Source organism: Pseudochaenichthys georgianus, chromosome 6 (assembly GCF_902827115.2).
Source record: "Pseudochaenichthys georgianus chromosome 6, fPseGeo1.2, whole genome shotgun sequence".
Lineage (NCBI taxonomy): Eukaryota > Metazoa > Chordata > Actinopteri > Perciformes > Channichthyidae > Pseudochaenichthys > Pseudochaenichthys georgianus.
Genome location: NC_047508.1, coordinates 9,709,892 through 9,733,589, shown reverse-complemented (window position 1 = coordinate 9,733,589; position 23,698 = coordinate 9,709,892). Strand labels below are relative to the sequence as shown.

At 44.9% G+C, this 23,698-nt stretch overlaps 1 protein-coding gene across 1 annotated transcript in view; it reads right to left on the bottom strand.

Moving 5' to 3' along the window:
• Window positions 1-23,698, bottom strand: part of jph3b (junctophilin 3b) — a 58,309-nt gene that overhangs the window by 14,963 nt on the left and 19,648 nt on the right. The window contains exons 2-4 of the mRNA XM_034086066.2: window positions 22,800-23,286; window positions 20,103-20,468; window positions 1,588-1,712 (exon numbers count right to left, since the gene is read on the bottom strand). Coding sequence (XP_033941957.1) covers window positions 1,588-1,712; window positions 20,103-20,468; window positions 22,800-23,286 — 978 coding nt within the window. The remainder of the gene's footprint in view (window positions 1-1,587; window positions 1,713-20,102; window positions 20,469-22,799; window positions 23,287-23,698) is intronic.

Genomic DNA, 23,698 nt, shown 5'->3' with positions numbered 1-23,698 from the left:
TGCAACACATCTCCTTCGCATAGAGTTGATCAAGTTGTTGATTGTGGCCTGTGGAATGTTGGTCCACTCCTCTTCAATGGCTGTGTCAAGGTGCTGGATATTGGCAGGAACTGGAACATGCTGTCGTATCCAGAGCATCCCAAACATGCTCAATGGGTGACATGTCCGGTGAGTATGCTGGCCATGCAAGAACTGGGATGTTTTCAGCCTCCAGGAATTGTGTACAGATCCTTGCAACATGGGGCCGTGCATTATCATGCTGCAACATGAGGTGATGGTCGTGGATGAATGGCACAACAATGGGCCTCAGGATCTCATCACGGTATCTCTGTGCATTCACAATGCCATCAATAAAATGCACCTGTGTTCGTCGTCCATAACATACGCCTGCCCATACCATAACCCCACCACCATGGGCCACTCGATTCACAACATTGACATCAGAAAACCGCTCACCCCACACGACGCCTCACACGCTGTCTGCCATCTGCCCTGAACAGTGAAAACCGGGATTCATCCGTGAAGAGAACACCTCTCCAACGTGCCAGACGCCATCGAATGTGAGCATTTGCCCACTCAAGTCGGTTACGACGATGAACCGGAGTCAGGTCGAGACCCCGATGAGGACGGCGAGCATGCAGATGAGCTTCCCTGAGACGGTTTCTGACAGTTTGTGCAGAATTCTTTGGTTATGCAAACCGATTGTTGCAGCAGCTGTCCGAGTGGCTGGTCTCAGACGATCTTGGAGGTGAACCTGCTGGATGTGGAGGTCCTGGGCTGGTGTGGTTACACGTGGTGTGCGGTTGTGAGGCCGGTTGCATGTACTGCCAAATTCTCTGAAACGCCTTTGGAGACGGCTTATGGTAGAGAAATGAACCTTCAATTCACGGGCAACAGCTCTGGTGGACATTCCTGCTGTCAGCATGCCAATTGCACGCTCCCTCAAAACTTGCGACATCTGTGGCATTGTGCTGTGGGATAAAACTGAACATTTCAGAGTGGCCTTTTATTGTGGCCAGCCTAAGGCACACCTGTGCAATAATCATGCTGTCTAGTCAGCATCTTGATATGTCACACCTGGGAGGTGGGATGGATTATCTCGGCAAAGGAGAAGTGCTCACTATCACACATTTTTTCAGATTTGTGAACAATATTTGAGAGAAATGGTTATTTTGTGTATATAGAAAATGTTTTAGATCTTTGAGTTCACCTCATGAAAAATGGGAGCAAAAACAAAAGTGTGGCATTTATATTTTTGCTCAGTGTAGATGTCCTCACAATAGAAACAGACAGCCGCTGAGAGCAGAGTAGATGGCAAAAGAACAATCACTGTCATCTCAGGTATCGGTGTGTGGGAGTGTACAGTACGTGTCATAAAGTCAGTGGGTATGTGTGTGTTATTGCGCTGTCTCGTGAATGTTCTCGTGGGTTGGCTACCTGCAGTGCTGTACAGGTGTGAGTGACAGAGGCAGAAACACCAAGCTGGAGGGTGGTTTACACTGACCTTTATCACCATCCCACACACGCATTTATGAGGACATGTGTGGTATATGAGTAAATATGTTTGTTGTGATTTTGTGTGCCCACCGTTTCCTGGGTGCTGGAAGGAAGGGGAGAACTGCTTGGCGGTGACCCTAGCCATGCGACTCTCCTCCTGGGCTTTCTGGGATGCTCCGACCGCTGCATCTGCTTTACCCTGCGCATGAGCCGTCCTGAGACATAGAAGACAGGAAACAGAATGTGAAGAGGACAATAAATAAAATCTAACTAAGAACTTGAAATTCAAAAGAACATTAACGAAAATGCTCTACTAGGTACAAATGAAGCTGCAGTAACTGACCTTTGGAAGAACAAAAGTGCCAACGGTGCACCCCGTTTACAGTTTTCACTGAGATAAAGTTGGACTATTTGTGTTTAGCTCTGGGTTATTCAATACACACAAGACTCAGTTCCCCTCTATACACTTAATGTTGGATTCTGCTGTTGTTTGAGGTAAATTGGTGTTGGGATACCTTTCGATGTGGACAAAATGCTTTGATAGTTGGAAGAATATTAACAAATGTAAATGAAAGAATTGGTTTGTTCTCATATTAGTTCAAGAAGGAACCTTTATGACTTTGTTCCGACCAACAAACAAAGCAACTAGTCTGACTAGACTAGTTGACGTGCAAATGATTTAGAGAACATAATGTACATTTTACCCTTTTTCAACAGTGCATTTTGAAATTACTACCACTTTGTTCTTATAGTTGTCTGACAAAACATAAGAACAGCTATTGTAAATAATGTGTTAGGCTGTATTAAAGCATAGTGTGGTTGAGCTGGAGGGGACATAATAGAGCTTTAGCTAGCTGAGAATCAGCAGAGTATCCAGAATTTGTGTACGACTCATCAACAGACGTGAGCTATGATTCAGAGTGTTGTTGTTTTCCAACTTAAACAATTATGATGAAGAAAAAAGAATGAAGCCTTTTTAATGACGTGTGCAGTTTCAGTTTGGTTGGAAACATTTTTGAAAACGTCCTGAAACACTTTGCGATGACACGCATCAATTTCTCATGCTAACTGAGTTTTCTAATAACTGGCTTGGTGTGGATGTCCATAATTTCTTATATGAAGATTAAGTAAATTATTTAGTTTTGCCCAAACAAATAATGTAGTTGTTGCCCGATATAAGTTGACAGACGCTTCAGTAGTGGTTGCTAGCTAGCATAAATGTTTTCGCACAGATAAGATATCTTTGCTAGCTAGGAACATGACGTGGCTAAAATCTGATTCGAAAAATGTCTCTTATATGATTCAAAAATTAATCTGAGATGGTAGCAGGGATTTAGATATATTAGATTAGTTTTATGTAGCTTTAATGTGCATTTATTAAATTAGGCTTTGTATGAATCATTTTGTACTTTTTTACTGTTTGCAGGTAATACATATGACATTCTCCTATGATTATGGAAAGCAGCAATAAAGAAATTGTGCACAATATAATGGCTCTAGATCAGGGCCGCCCCACGCAAGGTTATCTGATGAGGCCCTCTGTGTCGCGAGCGTCGACACGGGGGGGGGTGCTAGTGGAGCCTCGCAGCGGTGAAACTGTGGCGCGCTTACACTGTAGGTGCGCTTCAGATGAGGCACCCTCCGCAAGATGAAGCACCCTCCGCAAGCTGAGGCCCCCTCCGCGAGGTGAGGCCCCACGCAGTCTGCATGATCGGCCTGTAGGGAGGGGCGGCCCTGCTCTAGATTAACAAACCCCAGGAAAAAGACGTCTCAAAGAAAGTTTGTTAACCACTGCACAACCAAAACTGAAAGAGGTTAGCTCGTTTTGTTTTCCCCAAAGTGAGTGTGTTGTTAGTTGCTAGGCTCTTAAGGAAACAAAAAGCAGCCAATACTTGTAAAATACCAAGGAGGTAAAAATTGTTGTTTTCCATTTGAAATAATACATCTACCTACAATCAAATGTTGTTCATTCTGAGGTATCCTTATGAAAAGAACATGCGGCATACACCCCTACATTGATATCTGTTCTATTGTGTGATGTTGTGACTGACAACTCTCATTATAAAAGACACCTGAGCCAGAGGGTGAGAAACACACACACACACACACACACACACACACACACACACCAACACACACACACACACACACACACACACACACACACACACACACACACACACACACACACACACAACACACACACACACACACACACACACACACACACACACACACACACACACACACAACACACACACACACACACACACACACACCACACACACACACACACACACACACACACACACACACACACACACACACACAGCATATCACATGATACCTCACACAGTAGCAATGGGAGGACAATTATGACAGAGCTACAGTACAATGAGGTGCTATGTATTCATCTGGCTCTGTAATCATGTGCTTGAAGATGTGTTTACTATCACAAAGTAATTTATCTCACTGCACCGCCTCTGCCTGTCGGGCTTTTCACATCTCCGTCATCCCTCTAACTGCTCCTTTACACCCTCCTTTTCAATATCTCTCTTTTTCTTCCCATGTTCCTTTCTGCCTCTTCCTAATTGCTCCGTCTTTCTTCATCAGAATCCCCTTTTCATCTGCCTCTTGTACCATCCCCTCTCTTTCTCTCTGCTTTTATCAAATGGATCTCTTTCTCTCAATTACAGCCCTATTCTCACCTTTGTCTCTTTCTTTCCATTTGCCTGTCTTTCTATGCCGAGAGGCTCTCGACTTGTGTAAAATAACCTCTCCATCCCTCCCTCCCTTTGGTCTCTATGGGCAGTAACAGTCTTGATGCAGTGTTGCATGTCGATGGCTATTGATCTTTTTCCTCTCTGCTTCTCTTTGCCCCTCTCTGCACTCTGCCAGGTCCACAGTGAACCCAACACCATGAGTGTGAGCGCATGCCTGTTGGTTGTGAGAGAGAAGGGGTGTACATTTCATAATATATAACATTACCATTACCAAGTACCTCTAAAAACAATGTAATCCATAACCTCATCTAAGTATTAGACTATAAAAGTAATTTCCCTGAGCCTAACCCTAATTTCTGTAACTTTTGGATTATCTCAATATCAAATGCATTTCAAATAAATACAAGAAAAGGGAAATATCAAGACGATTGCTTTTACTTAATTGTATTATATAAGACAACAGAACAATACAACTTTAGAAAAAAAGAAAGCAAGATATTTTGTTAAAAATATGTCTGACCCACACATTTTTTTAAGAGAGAAAATGTATTTAATTTAGCATATTAAAACAGTAGTCTATGGAAAATGAAACACATGTCCATACTGTGTATGTCCTCTCTGAAGAACCAGCACCTTACCGTGGTAGAGAGGTTTGTGTGCCCTGATGAACCTGGGGGCTGTGTTGTCTGGAACCTTGTGTTCCTGGTAGGGTCTCCCATGGCAAATTGGTCTCAGGCAAGGGGCCAGACTAAGATTGGTTCAAAAGACCTCATGAAAGAAAAACCAAGAAGTGAGGATACCTGGCGTGAGGAAGTGAGGAAGTGAGGAAGCCCGGGGTCCCTTTCTGGAGCCAGGCCCAGAAGGAGGACTCAACGGCGAGCGTCTGGTGACCGGGCTTGCCACGGAGCATGGCCGGGCCCAGCCCGAAAAGGCAACGTGGGCAACACCTCCGCTTCTCCGTCCCGCGGGCCCACCACCTACGGGAAACAGCGATGGGGTCGGGTGCCCTGCCAGAAGGGTGGCAGTGAAAGCGGAGGGTCTCGACGGACCAGACCGGGCGACAGAAGCTGGCTTTGGGGACGTCACCTCTCTGGGGGGGAAGGAGCCGGAGCTTGTGCGGGAGGTGGAGTGTTACCAGTTGGATCTGGTTGGGCTCACTTCTACGCACAGCATCGGCTCTGGAACCTTACTTCTGGATAGGGGTTGGACTAGGGGTTTCACCAACTAATCGACTAGTCGACTACCTTTACCACTAGTCGGCGCTGTAGGCCCTAGTCAACTAGTCGTGAACAAAATGGAGGTGAACGAGGTGCCGCAAAATGCTCCAAAAAACGTCCGACATTCATATGTATGGCAGTACTTCAAAGAAGACGTAACCAACTCCACAGTTAAGTGTCAGTTGTGTACATCTGTACTAAAGTACAACAAAAATACTTCTGCTATGCGCAACCACCTAAAAATGAAACACCCGCTGCCGACAGCTAGCACTAGCAGTAATGCTAGCAGCACCAGTGAGCAACGGACCGCCGTCAGCACTGGACAGAGACAGACGAGCATTATTGATTTTTCCAAGCGCCCCGTTACGGACAAAAGAAGACAGCAGATAACAGACTTGCTTATCAACTTTGTCGTCAAGGATGTTCGACCACTTTCTGCCCTTTCCGGAGAAGGCTTCAGGGACATTATGAAGTTTTTCGAGCCAGGCTATAAGATCCCGTCACATGCTACACTTTGGAGCAACATCATGCTACAGTACAACACTGTGAAAGCGAGGATTGCCAATGAGATGAAAGATAAAAGTGTCTCACTAACCACTGATCTGTGGATATCTTGCACCATGGATCCATACATCACCATAACTGCCCACTACATCACAGACACCTGGGAGATAAAATCCAGAGTGCTGCGAAGTTCGCGGAGGACAGCGAATAATGTGTTGCGCAATGGATTTACGTGGCATTTAAGTTTGCGAGTTTTTTGCTGAGTCCAGTTACCGTTTCTTATTTACGAAGTCACTGTTTGTTATGTACTAAGGCACTGTTTGTTATTTACTCAGCCATGTCACACAAATTTAAAATAAAATACAGTTGAACACCTCTCTTTGTGTGTCTTTATTATGACGCAACGACTAGTCGACTAGTCGACTGCTATTTTGAAAAATAGTCGACTAGTAAATATTGGTAGTTGTGAAACCCCTAGGTTGGACTCTATTCTTCTCCGGAGTTGCTCAAGGTGTGAGGCGCCGGGCGGGTGTGGGGATACTCACAAGTCCCCGGTTAGGTGCTTCGTTGTTGGAGTTTACCCCAGTGGACGAGAGGGTCGCCTCCCTACGCCTGCGGGTTATGGGGGGGAAAACTCTGACTGTTGTGTGTGCTTATGCAGAGTATACGGCCTTCTTGGAGACCCTGGAAAGAGTCCTGTATGGGGCTCCTGAAGGGGACTCTATAATCTTGCTGGGAGACTTCAGCGCACATGTGGGCAATGATGGAGACACTTGGAGGGGCGTGATTGGGAGGAACGGCCCCCCTGATCTGAACCGGAGTGGTGGTTTGTTACTGGACTTCTGTGCTAGTCATGGATTGGCCATAACAAACACCATGTTCGAACATAAGGATGCTCATAAGTGTACGTGGTACCAGAGCACCCTAGGCAGAAGGTCCATGATCGATTTCGTTATCATATCATCGGACCTGAGGCCGTATGTTTTGGACACTCGGGTAAAGAGAGGGGCGGAGTTGTCAACTGATCACCATCTGGTGGTGAGTTGGGTCGAGTGGCGGGGGAAGCCTCTGGATAGACCTGGTAAGCCCAAACGTGTAGTTCGGGTGAACTGGGAACGTCTGGAGGAGGCCCAAGTTCAGGAGGCCTTCAACTCACACCTCCGGCGGAGCTTTTCAGGCATTCCTGTGGAGGTTGGGGACATTGAACCAGAGTGGTCGGTGTTCAAAGCCTCTATTGCCGAAGTTGCGGCGGGGAGCTGTGGTCTCAAGGTCCTAGGTGCCTCAAGGGGCGGTAACCCTCGAACCTCCTGGTGGACACCGGTGGTCAGGAAGCCGTCCGACTGAAGAAGGAGGCCTTCAGGGATTTGTTATCTCGGGGGACTCCCGAGGCAGTTGCAAGGTACCGACAGGCCCGAAGGGCAGCAGCCTCATCCTTGGCCGAGGCAAAGCAGCGGGTGTGGGAGAAGTTCGGAGAAGACATGGAGAAGGACTTTCGGGCGGCACCAAAGTTGTTCTGGAAAACTGTCCGACACCTCAGGAGGGGGAAGCAGGGAACCATCCAAGCTGTGTACAGTAAGGATGGGACGTTGTTGACCTCAACTGATGGAGTGTTAGGGCGTTGGAAGGAACACTTTGAGGAACTCCTGAACCCGACAACTCCACCCTCTATGTTAGAGGCAGAGCTGGAGTATGACGGGGGATCAACACCGATCTCCCGGGGGGAGGTCACTGAGGTCATCAAACAACTCCACAGTGGCAAAGCCCCGGGGGTGGATGAGATCCGCCCGGAAATGCTGAAGGCTCTGGGTGTTGAGGGACTGTCATGGTTGACACGTCTCATCAACGTTGCGTGGAAGTCGGAAACAGTACCGAAGGAGTGGCAGACCGGGGTGGTGGTTCCCCTTTTTAAAAAGGGGGATCAGAGGGTGTGTGCCAATTACAGAGGCATCACACTACTCAGCCTCCCCGGGAAAGTTTACTCCAAGGTACTCGAAAGGAGGGTCAGGCCGATTGTCGAACCTCAGATTGAGGAGGAACAATGCGGATTCCGTCCTGGTCGTGGAACGACGGATCAGCTGTTTACTCTCGCAAGGATCCTGGAGGGGGCCTGGGAGTATGCTTATCCGGTCTACATGTGTTTTGTAGACTTGGAGAAGGCGTATGACCGAGTTCCCAGGGAGTTACTGTGGGAGGTGCTGCGGGAGTATGGGGTGAGGGGGTCTCACCCCATACTCCATAAAGAACGAGATCGCGGATACAAGCGGCCGAGATGGGTTTTCTCCGCAGGGTGGCTGGCGTCTCCCTTAGGGATAAGGTGAGAAGTTCGGTCATCAGGGAGGGACTCGGAGTTGAGCCGCTCCTCCTTCGCGTCGAAAGGAGCCAGTTGAGGTGGTTCGGGCACCTAGTTAGGATGCCACCTGGGCGCCTCCCTAGGGAGGTGTTCCAGGCACGTCCAGCTGGGAAGAGACCAAGGGGTAGACCTAGGACCAGGTGGAGGGATTATATCTCTTCGCTGGCCTGGGAGCGCCTTGGGATCCCCCAGTCAGAGCTGGTTGATGTCGCCAGGGAAAAGAAAGTTTGGGGCTCTCTGCTGGAACTGCTACCCCCGCGACCCGACCACGGATAAGTGTGAGAAGATGGATGGATGTCCATACTGTATAGTCCATTTCAAAAAAGCAAAAGTAAAATCTGAGCATACAGAAAATGCCCTGTTTTAGTTTAAAGAGGACATATTTGAATCATTTTGAGGTTCATATCTGTATTTGTTGTCTCTACCGACATGTCTCCATGCTCTAATGTTCTAAAAGCTCTTTATTTTCCTCATACTGCCTGTGCTGCAGCACCTCTCTTCACCTTCTGTCTGAAACCAGAGCCCAGTCTGCTCTGATTGGTTAGCTGGCCGGCTCTGTTGTGATTAGTCAACCGCTTAGAGATGTCCCACCCCTTAGCAAATCACGTGAAATGTGTTGGAGCGCTACCCAATAGAAACGTGAGTGCTGCATACTGATGTATTTGTGTTACAGAAGTTAACAATGGAGTCCAATGGAGGCGTTTCAGGCTGGGGGGGGGAGAGAAACTCTGGAGGGAACACAGGGATTTTAGCCTATGCAGACCATTTACATGCACACAAACCTATATAACACTTACAGGAAAGGCAAAACCCCAGAAGCAGTACAGGGCCCCTTTAATACATACAGTAGATGGCGAAATGTCCACCCAGTAAAAAGCATTCTCTGAACTAGAGGCCACGATGATGTACTGAAGATAACCTATGGTTTTAATCGAGACAGGTGATCTAAAAATGTATCGCTACATTGTAATCCTACTATCAATCCAAATGTGTCAAAAATGCACCAGTAATCCCATCACATTATTTTTGATGTAATTGTAAGGGAATACGGTTACCTTTTTTTCCCTCCTTTTAATCCTAGTTATGTAATCCCTATACATGTATTCCTTTACTATCCAAGCCTGGGTGTACGAAGAGACATAACATGACATAACCACATTTACAAAGTCTTTAAATGTCACGGATAAACTGCTTCCCACTTCTTGGCACAACCTGCTCTCACCTTGGAAATCACACCACAACAGTTCTTTCTCTGTCTCTCCCTGGGTCCTTCTCACTTCGGTTAAATGGATTCCTTGCGTCCCTCACTTGCATCGTTTCCCTGCGTTTAGTCCCTCCCACCAGGGAAGCATGGAGGGACGCAAGGAAACCACGAGAAGCAGGGAAATTAGTTTTAAGAGCAATGGGACGTCCTTTCCTCCGGAGCGTCACGTGAAGCGACGTCCGTTTGTGATGACGCTGCACAGCTGATCGTCTGACAGCAGCTCTGTACCCGTTATTTCCACAAACACCCCCGCCTCTGTTAGTGCACATTTACTGACACAAACATTAGTATCATCTGTTGTAGATCCAAATACATTAAATAAAATAAGAACTCATACTCAAAAAAGATAAACGCCATTCTTAAAATGTATAAACGAACAATAGTTTGATTAATATTGATTAGAGTGCACAATAGAAATAAAATAATTGAGAGAAGAAAAGAGATATATTATCTATCAAAACCCAGTTAGATTAACATTCATTGGACTGCACACTTTGTTTGTTTGGATATGTAGCAAATTAACATTTAAATAGCACTTAATGACTGACTGAATGGAAATGACAATAAATGAAAATGTAAAACGAAAGAAGCGATCATGAAAATGTTTCCAATAAATGAATAAAATGATTGTTGACCACTTTGTTGTTCAGATATATCACATGTTTGTAACTAAATGAAACATGAATTGAAACAAAACACGGTATAAACTGAGGAGGGACTCTCGTGAGGTTCATGTGTTTTCTTCACTCCGCTGGGAAACTGCTCTCATGTCAAGAAGCATCAGATCTGTGCATGCGCTGCCTCGTCCAATCAGTGAGCGATACACAGTAAGGGGGCGGGGTGAGTATCTGAGGATTTCATCAAAGGATGGTCTGGTGGTTCCTCGATTATAGCTCCTCCATTATCGTTCCTCGCTCCTCTGGCAGAAATAAGGCCATTGGGACGCTCCTCAAGATGGCGCAGACAAATCAACTTCCGGTGAGACCGAGACCGAGGAGCGAGGAAATGAAAAATAAGAGAAGTGAGAAGGGCCCTCTGTCTCTCATCCCTTCCTCCACAGTGTCCTCTCCCACTCCCATATTCACCGGGAACAACCTGTCTTAGGATGAATCTGACTGCCTGGAGAGAAAAGGGATGCCTGGGGCTTGATGATACAACACAACATCCTGTCCAAGAGAAAAAAAGAGTTGCTGATGGAAGGCAAGAAGATCGAGAGGAAAGGGAGATGAAGTGAGTTGACGAGGAGGCATGAGTGTGTGTGACAAAGGGAAAAGTAAGAAGGTTCATTGTAAAACGATGTAATTAGAGCAGTGGCCAAAAGATTGACAACCTCTATACCTCTATATTAAAGTAGAAGGAGGGGGGGCGATGGGTTTGATGAGCTACGCTATCTTTATCACTTGGCTGTTAATGCTGTAAAATACAGTTCAAGACCAAATCTCCCCTCTGAACTCTGATGCCACAGCGTCTTGGCATTCATACAATGGATCTCTCCAGAACAAGACTCATGTAAAGGCTCCTTTAGCCCCACAAGATAATGTACAGTTGGCTAATGATAAGAACCATGACCTTTTGGGCAGTTGGAAGTAACGCTAGGTTTGTACAAAGAGACACAACCCTGCAACAACGATACACCAGGACCACTGTGCCTTAGTGAGCATGCTACTGTGTCACAGCACATTCTCCCTTTTATCTCACCTCTCGTGTTGCCAGGTTAGAGCAGCAGCACCGTTTATAAGCATGAGCAGCGTGGCTGAACAGCGCGTCATCTGTGTGTCAGTTGTGTTTCTTTAAGAGATTCCAGGTCTTCCCTTTCATTTGTTAACATAAGACTTTTATTTTGGAAATATTTGCAGGATAGTGTTGACAAAGTGCAGTGTCTTGTACGGCTCCATACACTTAAAGTGAGAGATATGGCTAACAGTATAGAAGAGCTGGAGTAGTGCAGACTGTGTGGCCCGGGACTATACTTAGTACCACTCTCATTACACCTTTAATGCAAACAGCTTCAATGTGGAAAACACAGCGCTCGACAGGCCTGCAGCGCAATTACTAAGCGAATCAATCCTTATACCTCAATGACAGAATAGGTCCTTTGTCATCGAGTCCCAAAACCACATATAGGACCACTGTATTTAATGGTGTGAACAATTCCCACAACACAACGACAACAATGTTAAGCATGTTCAATATAAGGTTGGGAAATGAACCGATATTTAAACATGGTGTCAAATCGAACTATTGAGTTATGTTTAGGCAACACAATTACTTGGTTAGGTTTAGGATAAATAAGTATGTTTATTAGGTATTTTTGTATGTGACGTAGTACATGACATAGTTATGTATTAGTTTAGAACCGGGGTTACATCCATAACCTAAAATAACTAGGTGCAAACTGGATAAAAGTTCCCTTTTTCTTGGGTACATGTCTTGGATTGATTTATCCCACTTGAGTATAGTAGTACACCTGATTTTCTGATTTGCTTCCGTCCCAATTGCTATGGCTACTAGAGGCCAACAACAAATGTCGTTATAGGGCGTAATACGCTGACTGCATCGATGACCTAGGATCAACAACTTGAACAAAGAGTTCAGCAAACGGTCAACTGTACTGAAGTCCTGCCTATAACTTATTAAAGGTATACCGATGTTTGAAATGCTACATGTCGTGCCTTTAAATGGATAAAGGGATACGAAAGCCAAAAGGGCGAGGACGATAAAGGAGGGCAGGGAAGCAGAGGAGAACCAAAGCAAAGAGGAAGACAGACACAAGCATACTGAGGTAGGGTGAGGAGAGAGACACGGGGAGAAAGTCTAATCCAGGACTCTGCTAAGCTCCTCCATCATCTCCGTCATTACTCTGAACCAGCTGATGAGGGTGATTCATACCTGAACATCTGACAGAGCTTTCCGGTTTGCAGCCTCGCTAATAGTGTGTGTGTGTGTGTGTGTGTGTGTGTGTGTGTGTGTGTGTGTGTGTGTGTGTGTGTGTGTGTGTGTGTGTGTGTGTGTGTGTGTGTGTGTGTGTGTGTGTGTGTGTGTGTGTGTGTGTGTGTGTGTGTGTGTGTGTGTGTGTGTGTGCGAGTGTGTGCGAGTGTGTGTGCGAGTGACAGTGTGTGTTGGGCTTCAGGCTTCCTGATGAAAACAAGGTCACAGGATTGCTGTGACTGGCTCCGTCCACACAGTGAGTCACTGGTGTGTTTGACTTGTACCGACTAATCACAGGTAGCCACATCAGTTGCATCAGCACAGCATGTGACAGCAGTGCATATCAGCCTAGTATCCTAAACACAAACACACACGTACACAAACACAACCACACACACACACACAAATCCAGGATGTATTGTTATATCAGTCACTTGGACAGCAGAGTCAGCACTTCTGTTCTACAGCAAACCTCACCTTTGACCTCTCTTCTTCCCGACAGGATCAATATTAAGAAGTTTGTTAAATGTTCATAAACAGACGATGCGGCTATTTAGAAACAGACTCCAGGGAAGTGTGACAAAGAGCTGCATAATGGGTGAGGAAGATATCTATCATACAGCTCTGGGACTATCTGCAGCAAATACCCTGTGACTGTGTTTCACCTTGCAGGGCTTCTCCTGGTGTTCCACAAGGAAATACCCTGCTGTGCTGTTCTGGGACAGAGAGAGGGAGGGAGGGAGGGAGGGAGGGAGGGAGAAGGAGAGGATGTCCTGTCCTGCTGCTGTCTGAATCTGGGTTAGATATTTCTGTGTGGGTGAATGTGCGTACCGCAAAGACAGAGCTGGTTTTGAGACCATATGACAACTGTAGCCTGCCTACTGCATGTACATTTTGGGTTATAGCAAATATTAGAGAGTAACCGAGGAAACCATCATTGGATACTTCATACAAGGACGTCCTGCACTAAACTTGGCAAATGTTCTGAAGAGCAAAACTTTCTGCTGCTGTCGCCTAAGCACTTTTTTCTGCATCAATTGCTATATCTATGTAATCTCTGTCACAACACACAACATTTTGTGGTTTGAAAATCTAGTTTAAATTGAGAATTATATTTCTGAATGTTCATCATACCACTGCCTTCATAAAGTAAAGCTGTATCATTTAAACGTAATCAAAAGACAGGACTAACTTCCACACTTCAATAAAGCCACTTTCCGTAACGCCACTTTCCATAAGGCCACTTTCCATAAGACCACTTTCCGTAACGCCACTTTCCGTAACGCCACTTTCCATAAGACCACTTTCCGTAACGCCACTTTCCGTAACGCCACTTTCCATAAGACCACTTTCCGTAACGCCACTTTCCGTAACGCCACTTTCCATAAGACCACTTTCCGTAACGCCACTTTCCATAAGGCCACTTTCCATAAGACCACTTTCCGTAACGCCACTTTCCATAAGACCACTTTCCGTAACGCCACTTTCCATAAGACCACTTTCCGTAACGCCACTTTCCGTAACGCCACTTTCCATAAGACCACTTTCCGTAACGCCACTTTCCGTAACGCCACTTTCCATAAGGCCACTTTCCATAAGACCACTTTCCGTAACGCCACTTTCCATAAGACCACTTTCCGTAACGCCACTTTCCATAACGCCACTTTCCGTAACGCCACTTTCCATAAGGCCACTTTCCATAAGGCCACTTTTCCGTAAAGCCACTTTCCGTAACGCCACTTTCCGTAACGCCACTTTCCATAAGGCCACTTTCCATAAGGCCACTTTCCGTAACGCCACTTTCCGTAACGCCACTTTCCGTAACGCCACTTTCCATAAGACCACTTTCCATAAGGCCACTTTCCGTAAAGCCACTTTCCGTAACGCCACTTTCCGTAACGCCACTTTCCATAACGCCACTTTCCGTAACGCCACTTTCCGTAACGCCACTTTCCGTAACGCCACTTTCTGTAACGCCACTTTCCATAACGCCACTTTCCGTAACACCACTTTCCGTAACGCCACTTTCCATAAGACCACTTTCCATAAGGCCACTTTCCGTAAAGCCACTTTCCGTAACGCCACTTTCCATAAGACCACTTTCCATAAGACCACTTTCCATAAGACCACTTTCCATAAGACCACTTTCCGTAACGCCACTTTCTGTAACGCCACTTTCCATAACGCCACTTTCCGTAACACCACTTTCCATAAGACCACTTTCCATAAGGCCACTTTCCGTAAAGCCACTTTCCGTAACGCCACTTTCCATAAGACCACTTTCCATAAGGCCACTTTCCGTAACACCACTTTCCGTAACGCCACTTTCCATAAGACCACTTTCCATAAGGCCACTTTCCGTAACGCCACTTTCCATAAGACCACTTTCCATAAGGCCACTTTCCATAAGACCACTTTCCATAACGCCACTTTCCGTAACGCCACTTTCCGTAACGCCACTTTCCGTAACGCCACTTTCCATAAGACCACTTTCCATAAGACCACTTTCCATAAGGCCACTTTCCGTAACGCCACTTTCCATAAGACCATTTTCCATAAGGCCACTTTCCATAAGGCCACTTTCCGTAACGCCACTTTCCATAAGACCACTTTCCATAAGACCACTTTCCATAAGACCACTTTCCATAAGACCACTTTCCGTAACGCCACTTTCCGTAACGCCACTTTCCGTAACGCCACTTTCCATAAGACCACTTTCCGTAACGCCACTTTCCATAAGACCACTTTCCATAAGACCACTTTCCATAAGGCCACTTTCCATAAGACCACTTTCCATAAGACCACTTTCCATAAGGCCACTTTCCATAAGGCCACTTTCCGTAACGCCACTTTCCGTAACGCCACTTTCCGTAACGCCACTTTCCGTAACGCCACTTTCAATAAAGCCACTTTCCGTAACGCCACTTTCCGTAACGCCACTTTCCGTAAGGCCACTTTCCATAACGCCACTTTCAATAAAGCCACTTTCCGTAACACCACTTTCCATAAGGCCACTTCTAACGCTCTTCCATTATGCCAATTCCGTAACATCAATTCCTAACCAAGAACTGTCGTTGCCTAAAGCTGACCAAGTACTTTTGATGATTTCCCAGAGTTTGACTGTAGGGGCTGTGGCCGTTGCACTGATTGCAAAAGAAGAAAAAAATAGATACTAAAGGGAGTTTAGTCTTTTCCCAAAGGTCATTATACTTGTGAAAAAACACCTGCAAAAGACATGAACATGTGTATAAATAAAGGCCATCAGAACAATGGCATGTCACCATCAAGATGTGTCAGCACTTAGCTTCAAGCACCTCAGCTGTGCTTCACCTCACAGCTGCTTTGCATGGTTAAATAGTGAAATCATTTAATTCAAGAACTTTTTGTATTGAGATCAGGGTTTATTGCTTTAGGCATCTAAAAAGCGCACCCTACTTTAGACAAGGGCACTCTGTCCCTCCCCAAAAATAAATCAAGCGTTAACCCCTAGTGCACAAGCCTTCCAAGTATCCAAGGACAACTCTTTTTAACATACATTAGCTACAGTTTACATCACCTGATTGTGTAGGTTTAGACATGACTTTCTTAAAGCAGCCAGATTCAGGTACGAATTGTGACTATGATTATGATCATTCAAACATAGTTCAAACCCACATATATTTGAAATGATTTATTTTTTAAACGAGAGACAGCCACTGGATTATAGCCTGACAACAAGACGGAGGCAGACAGACAGATGTAAACCAACAGATTGACAAAGAAGCAAACAGTTTGACGGACAAACACAACATGCTGGGTTACGACAGCCAGGGTTGCATTGTCCATAACGTTTTGAGGAAGAGATAACTTGTGAATATCCATGTAGGGTTTGGGTGGATAAAGGATTCAAAGAAATATCTAACTTTCACCCAGGAGTCAAATTGTCATCGTACATAACTTCAATGATATAAAAACATACTTATTTTCAAGCCAAACCATGATCTTTTTTCTTAACCAGGTAGTTTCGTTGCCTAAACATAACTCGGTAAAAAACATACTTCCCCTCGCAAACTCATTTAGTTGGAAGCTCTATATTTAAATCTAGATTCCGCTTTTCGCATTCATACCGCTTGTATTAGCAAGGTTTTGTTCCATATATCCTTAATGTACTGTGAGACAGACCAGTGACTGATGTGTCCACTGAATAAGGTGATCAGCTGTAGGACATGTTGGTCAAACTGCCCTACAGACTGCCATAAGAGTGTGTGTGTGTGTGTGTGTGTGTGTGTGTGTGTGTGTGTGTGTGTGTGTGTGTGTGTGTGTGTGTGTGTGTGTGTGTGTGTGTGTGTGTGTGTGTGTGTGTGTGTGTGTGTGTGTGTGTGTGTGTGTGTGTGTGTGTGTGTGTGGACCATAGTTCAGTATCTTTGCCCTCTCTCAGGCTGCCTGCCAACATTGTTTGCATAATGCGGAAATCCATCTCACTCGCATTTACTTTTCCTGTTTCACTTTTGGATTGTTTTATCTCTAACTCCTACTTTTACACTATTTTCTTCTCACTCATTTTCTTTGTAATACTTGTGTGTTCACATTATTTCCTTATCTAGCTTGTCCATCTTAGTCTTTACACGTGTATGAATGAGGCAATGTTCTCTTCAACAAATGCAAGCACAATGACACGTACTGTACATGGAAGTAGGGATGGGCAATATATGGAGAAGTCAAATATCATACCTTTTTCAGGAAATACATGTAAAGTCAACTAATGGTGACAGTTTTTACATATATTGCATTGGTTATGTGGGTATAATGGCTAAGTGGGTGAACAGCTACAACAGTCTGGTCAATTCAGCAAAATAAATCCCATTACTGTGTACTGCATTTAAAACCACGAAAAGACACTTTTCGACTTAACAATCCAACACGATATTTAGTCTCATATCACAATATCCATATAGTATTGATATATTACCCAGACCTACATGTAAGTTACACCTCTTGTACAACTCAACCCAACAGATGGGTGCTGGTATGTAAGGCTAGTTATCTTCTTTGAAGATGTTTAATATCCAAATGACAATTTAAGTTTGAAATGTTTGCTCGGTAAGTGCACTTTCACCAAATAAATAAACTCACGAAAAAACCAAATTGAGACAAAGACAATCCTATCTCATTTCAAAGCCAACAGGGAACATATTGCAATACAATCAAATGCTTTTTGCCATTATGTAATGATCAAACCTTTAGTTTTAAAAATGCAAGTCAGGGGAAATTCCAAGTAATTTTCCAAGCGCTGATTCAATCCAGCCAATCGTCCACTTTTCCACTCAGATTCATCTTAAAAAACGGCTTAAAGACCAATACAGCCATTGGGAAACTAAGTGTTGTATAGTGTTTCTATATGACTTTTCAGAACTGGCTAACTGGATATAAAAGAATGGACATCTTGCGAAGCTAGCAGCCACATTGCTTGCTCATATTGGCTTGAACTCATTATCCAAATGTTCACTTCGGCACTTTTTCAATGTTCTTATCAAATCCTTACCGAACAACCCCAATCTACTAATGAGGTTTTAAAAATAAGTTTTGACAGAAAGTAGTGCCACAGAACTACTGTATCCATGGCCAATAACCTGGTTCCTTGAAACAACAAGGTCTGGTAGCAAAATAGGTCATAGGCCTACTTGTGATGGCTCTCCACATGACACAGAGTGTCGATGTGTATCCATGACTACTGGTCCCAGGACAGCTAATTCATTTCTAGATGGTTCTTGGCTGAAAAACAAAGATTACTGCTTTTTTTTCCTGTCCAAAAGTGTTCTATCTGTAAAGAAGGTCAGGGCAGGGCCATCAGCATCAACACCCAGACCGCGCCCATTGTTTTAGTTCAATGAGCAGTTCCAATGAGAGCAACATCTTCATCATCACCTTACCACTGACCGTCTCGCTTTACGTGCCGCTTCACTTACATAACCTCCTTAACCCTCGTTTTACCTTAACCCTAATCCTGTTCTTAATCTTCCATTGATCTCAATGCGTATGCAGGCCTTCTACAAGTGTTATCACTCCCTCAAGGAGTCAGACAGTACACATGGAGACCTTAGTATTGGGTTGACTCTGGAACAATACAAAGACATGAAGATAAGATAGAAAAAGAAAGGGCTGACGTTGAGGAATCAATCATTTCGTCACTGACTATAGAGTTCATTCACCTTTTTCATCACATCGCCGTTGAAGTTCCCTTTATTCTTTTATAAGTGAATGCCATCCATTCACACCAATTCAACATGTAGTGCTGATTCTGACGGTTCAGCTCAGTTCTAGATTTAGATTAGGACGATCCTAGTTTAGATATTTTACTTTCAGTATTAAAAACAGATTCATACGAATAGAGTTCAAAATGTTAATGGCTCAAAATACAGTCTTTGGCAAGAGAGTTATTTGGTCATGATGTTGTTGTCTTTCGCTGTCTCTTTAATGAGGAAGTACTGGAACAGTGTTCTCAGTCTCCTTTGCTAACGGCGCCTACACATGGCGGCGTGCGTTGCCGCTTGGCGGTGGGCGTGTCTTGAGCTTGGGGAGTCAACGCGAGCAGCCCGACCAACAACCAACCACATGAATGTCCCGCCCCGGACATACAAAGCAAAGCATTCATGCTACATCCATGCTGGCTAAATATACTGTCTCTGCTTGCTAGCTGTCCATTCAAACGAAATACACTGGATATAAACTCCCCAAACAAGCGAAAACCTACCAGTTTCACCCACTGTCTCTGCCACCTCCCCCCATGCCTGGCTCCTCCGGTTTGTATCCCTGTATGTAAAGAGGGACTGGTCATAGAGTACCGGGTGATTCCCGACCGCCACGATCATTTTCTCCTTCATTTTTTGACATAGGGGAAATAACTGCGGTCTGGCTCTTCCAACATACACGCGGTTTGATTGGCTACTGCTTGTACTGTCAGATTTTCATACGAGGGATTTGATTGGCTGACGCCTCCGTCGAGGCGGCAAAAGTAGAACATTGCTCTACTTTTGCAGCGAGCACCGCGAGAGAAGCTACGCTTTTCTCCCACAATGCAGTTTGGCGAATCGTGACGTCACCCCATTCAAAGTGAATGGGCAGAAGCGATGAAGCGGCAACGCACGCCGCCGTGTGTAGGGACCGTAAGAGCCACTGATTTGGTCAGTGACTCTGATGGTTCATTGTATTCTGTTCATTTTGAAGATGAAATGTTTAAGATTAGTACGAACATGAAGACAGCTAGTGGAAATGTTAAGAAAGTGATTATGGCTACACCATATGACCAGGCTCTGTAAAACCTTGTACAGATATTAGTACTTTTCCCATGTCACTTCAAACCAGTAAAAGGAAACAAACAGACAGAACACAAACCAAGAAAACTCTCATGTGAAAAGAAAAGAAACCGCTTTGGAAGTAATGTTCGTGCTCATTCAGGACCCCATCTCTAACAGTACAACGTTGATCTTCAAGGCCTCTATCACATCACATTAGCCATGACCTAGCTAGCAAACACACGATCACTTCTAGACTTGGTGGCCTTTTACTTGCACCAAAGGAATGGTGGAGAATGACTAACCCAACAAGTCAGACTCATCCACAAACCAGCGTAAAGCGCCTACCTGGACATGGCGATCTCAGCCTTCTGCCGGGCGATGTCGGTGGCTTTCTGCGCTCCCTCCACGGCTCGGTCCACCTTCTCTCGGATCTTACTGGCCCGGAGCGGGATCAGGTTCTTCCTTTTGCCGCTCACCAGAATGTTCTGTTTGTACTTCCCTTCCTCTTTTGTGCCATCAGGAAACGCGGTGCAGCCGTAGCCATGGCGCTTGTTGCTAAGCCACTCCCCCTCGTACTGCAGCCCGTCGGACCGCCGGCTAATGCCGAATCCTGTTCGCTTGTCGTTCTTCCACTCCCCGCAGTAGGTCTCTGTTGCCGTGGCGTCCACATCGTCGTCTGCGACGGCCAATTCTGCATCTGCATCTCCGAGGCTGAAAGATAAAATGTGGCATCGGTTTTGCTGGTACGCTAATGGCAATGATTTCCATCTCCAGTGTTTATAAAGTATTCAGATGTGGTCAGGAAGTGGTTAGCTTAACCTAGCATAAAAACTGCAAGCATGGAAAGAACAGATAGCCTGACCAAATGAGAAGCCTATCACTTCCTACAAAGTTCAGCAATGTACATACAGTATGAAGTCTATGTAAATTGCACACAAAGAGAAATTGAAAGAGAAAAATATATTTCATAGAAAAATTAAAATGTGAGATTTTATGGGAAGTTTCATGGCTTATTTTCCTTCTGTTTAAAGTCTAGTGCTAAGCTAGGCTAAACATGTCCTCAGTCAAGTCTAAACTCTTATCATAAAGACTTAAGATTGATATCATTTGTCACCTGGAAACAAAGACAATAGGACCGTGATGCCCCTGTGGGTTCATCTGGAGAGGGTGTGGCTGTGCTGCATCCAGCTTGATATGGCGTGTCTCCTCTTTGTTGTGGCCTTTTGAGCCAGGTCATAACAACGACCTTTCCATAATGTTCAACTATTTCTAATACGTTTTAGAGCAAAACATTTGGAAACAACCTTTTAATTCAAAAGATCACAACTGGAAATGTATATTTGTTTCTGGATGTGCTATGTAGGATAAACATCTGAAGAACTTGACAATAGATAATACAGTAAAAAGGCTTCACTGATATTTCCCCCATTCACTTGTCTGTTCACATGAAGCAACCCTCTGTGTGAAACTCCCCCGTGGTCTGCTACCGTGCAGTCCTTTACAAGTTGCTAGGAAATCTTCACATTGGCTTGTTTTAATCTTGCCTCCTCTGGCCTAGATTTGTTACTTCCCTTTAGTATGCTTTTTACTGGCCAAGCATAAGATGTGTGTTTATATTGGGTTGCCAAGATGATACTATCTTACACTTCAGTACATATTGTATAAATTGCAATACACTCCATAAAAAGGATGTATTTAATCTTGCATTCATACACGAGCCCTGAGAGGTTGTATACATGTTTACAGCAGTAGAGTGGACACACCTAGAAGTTGTTCTCCTTATCAGCTTTGCCAATAATTAATCAGACCTGATAAGCTGCTGTCAGCCACGTGGCCAACCAGCAGGGTAAGAGCTGCTGACTCTTGTCGTCGAGTAATTGGTACCTTTAGAAATAGGCCAACTCAATCCAGCGTACTTGGAATTGTACATTAAGCCTTTCTATTGGTACACGATTGATTCATTCCATTCGGAGTCAACATGCTACTGGTACGCCATTGGTACCTATTAGAATGTCCACTCTTTGAATGACTATTGGCCGGTGCCTCCAATACGATTGGTCAGAGAAGAGAAACAGTGGAGTAGAGAGGTGTGAATAACAGGCTTAGCACTGGATAAGACAATGTAAACGGTTTATCAGGCCAGCTCACAAGCAACCTGATCTGTTGACCTAAAGGCCGATTTGGACCAGGTTCCAATACATGTTTAAGACGCTTAAATAGGACAGGTGCGTGTTCTCACCTCGAATACTCCCACTGAAGGACGGGTTGCTTTCAGCGGGCCTACGTCATTACTTCCTGTCTAATCACTCTCTCTTTCTCCCTGCTTTTATTCATGTAATTACTCAATGACAATTGCTTTGACTCACTTTCTGGTTCCTCCAATTATTTAACTGTTTCTTTTTTCAGGACTTTTTATTGTAAGAGTGCTTTAAGTGCAGAGTATGACGTTATTCATGTTGTGTTGAAAGGACATTGAAACAGCTTTGACATGTTTCTATGTGAAACAGGATATTTGGGGACTTGAGGAAGGTTTTTAGATTAATTCAGTTAAAGATGAACAGTATAGATCTTTACATAATAATGTGTAAACAATGAAATGTAAAAGATGTTGTGTATGACAATCAGAACTTCATATTGGACGACTCAAACCTGGATCAGACTGAATCCCAACTTCTTTCTGTATTCTTGCTTTCTACATTAAGGTGCTTATTGAAATGAGGTGGAGAAAGATCTTAGTAAAAAGGAACAGTTAGTAAAAACAAGACATGAATCCAGTCTAACTCCAGTCTCTTGCATCAAAGTCTGAACCGAAATGCTTCAGAACATTGGCACTGAAGGTTGTCATTGGACATCAATTGTAAGGTGCGAAATATACCAGAGTGACTCCTAGGGTACCGGTTTACAATATAAAACGAAGCCTTTCATTGTGTGCATTGCTTGTTGGTACTAAACCTTCTACCTCACTAACTAGTAGGCCGTAACCCTCCCTGACCGGCAGCAGGGCTTTCCCACCACACCCACATTGTCTACTCCTGCTATTACCTGATCGTAGAGTTGATATCAGACGCAGCTGAGGACACGGTACTCATCCCAGCCTCGCTCCGGAACGAGCTCTGTTTAGACCTCTGGGAGGCCAAAGAACTTCTGGACTCGGACTTCCTCAGCTTGAGCCCGGAGAGGATGGACCTCCGGAACAGTCCGCTTTTTCTCTTTCCCTTAAGCAGCTCAGCCTCGCTGTGCGCCGTCAGCACGAACCCCCCCCGAGACACAGCGGGGCTGCTGCCGCTGCTGCCTGTGCTGCACATGGAGACGCTGGTGGTCAGAGTGCCGGGACCAGGATGAGTACCAGGAACCACTGCGCCGGTCCGGTCCAGCAGAGCTGTGCCGTTGCTGTGCTCCGAACCGGAGCGCAGAGAGTTTATGGAGGTACGGAGCGGGGAGCGGATGACTGCCGCCATGCCGTATGGGACACTCTGTCGGACTCCGTAGCCATGCCGCATCCCGCCGACCCACTGGCCTTGGAATGTTCCTGAGAAAGAAAAATACCACTTAAATACCAATTTCCATAAATATTCTCTGTCGTCACATACTGTATGTCTAATGATTTAACAAGGTGTGAAGGTTGGTGCTGCATACACAGGATGACTAGAACAACATATATCTTAAATTATAAGAACCCTTTTCAAAAATAATAATATTTGTTCAAGGGGAAGCGTGCACAAGCAGACACATCGCTCACACAAGTATTGGCTTGAATGCTAAACAGTCGCTAAAAGTCGATAAAGTGATACAATGACTTCAAAAGTTGGGTCTTCGCATTAGATCGCCTTCAATTTACAACGGAGAAGTAGAATCCTCTTCCTAAAGTGTAACTATGTAACGTAAATGTCCTAAAGTAGGATATTGACGTACTAATTGTCCTGAATGTCAATCCCTGCTTC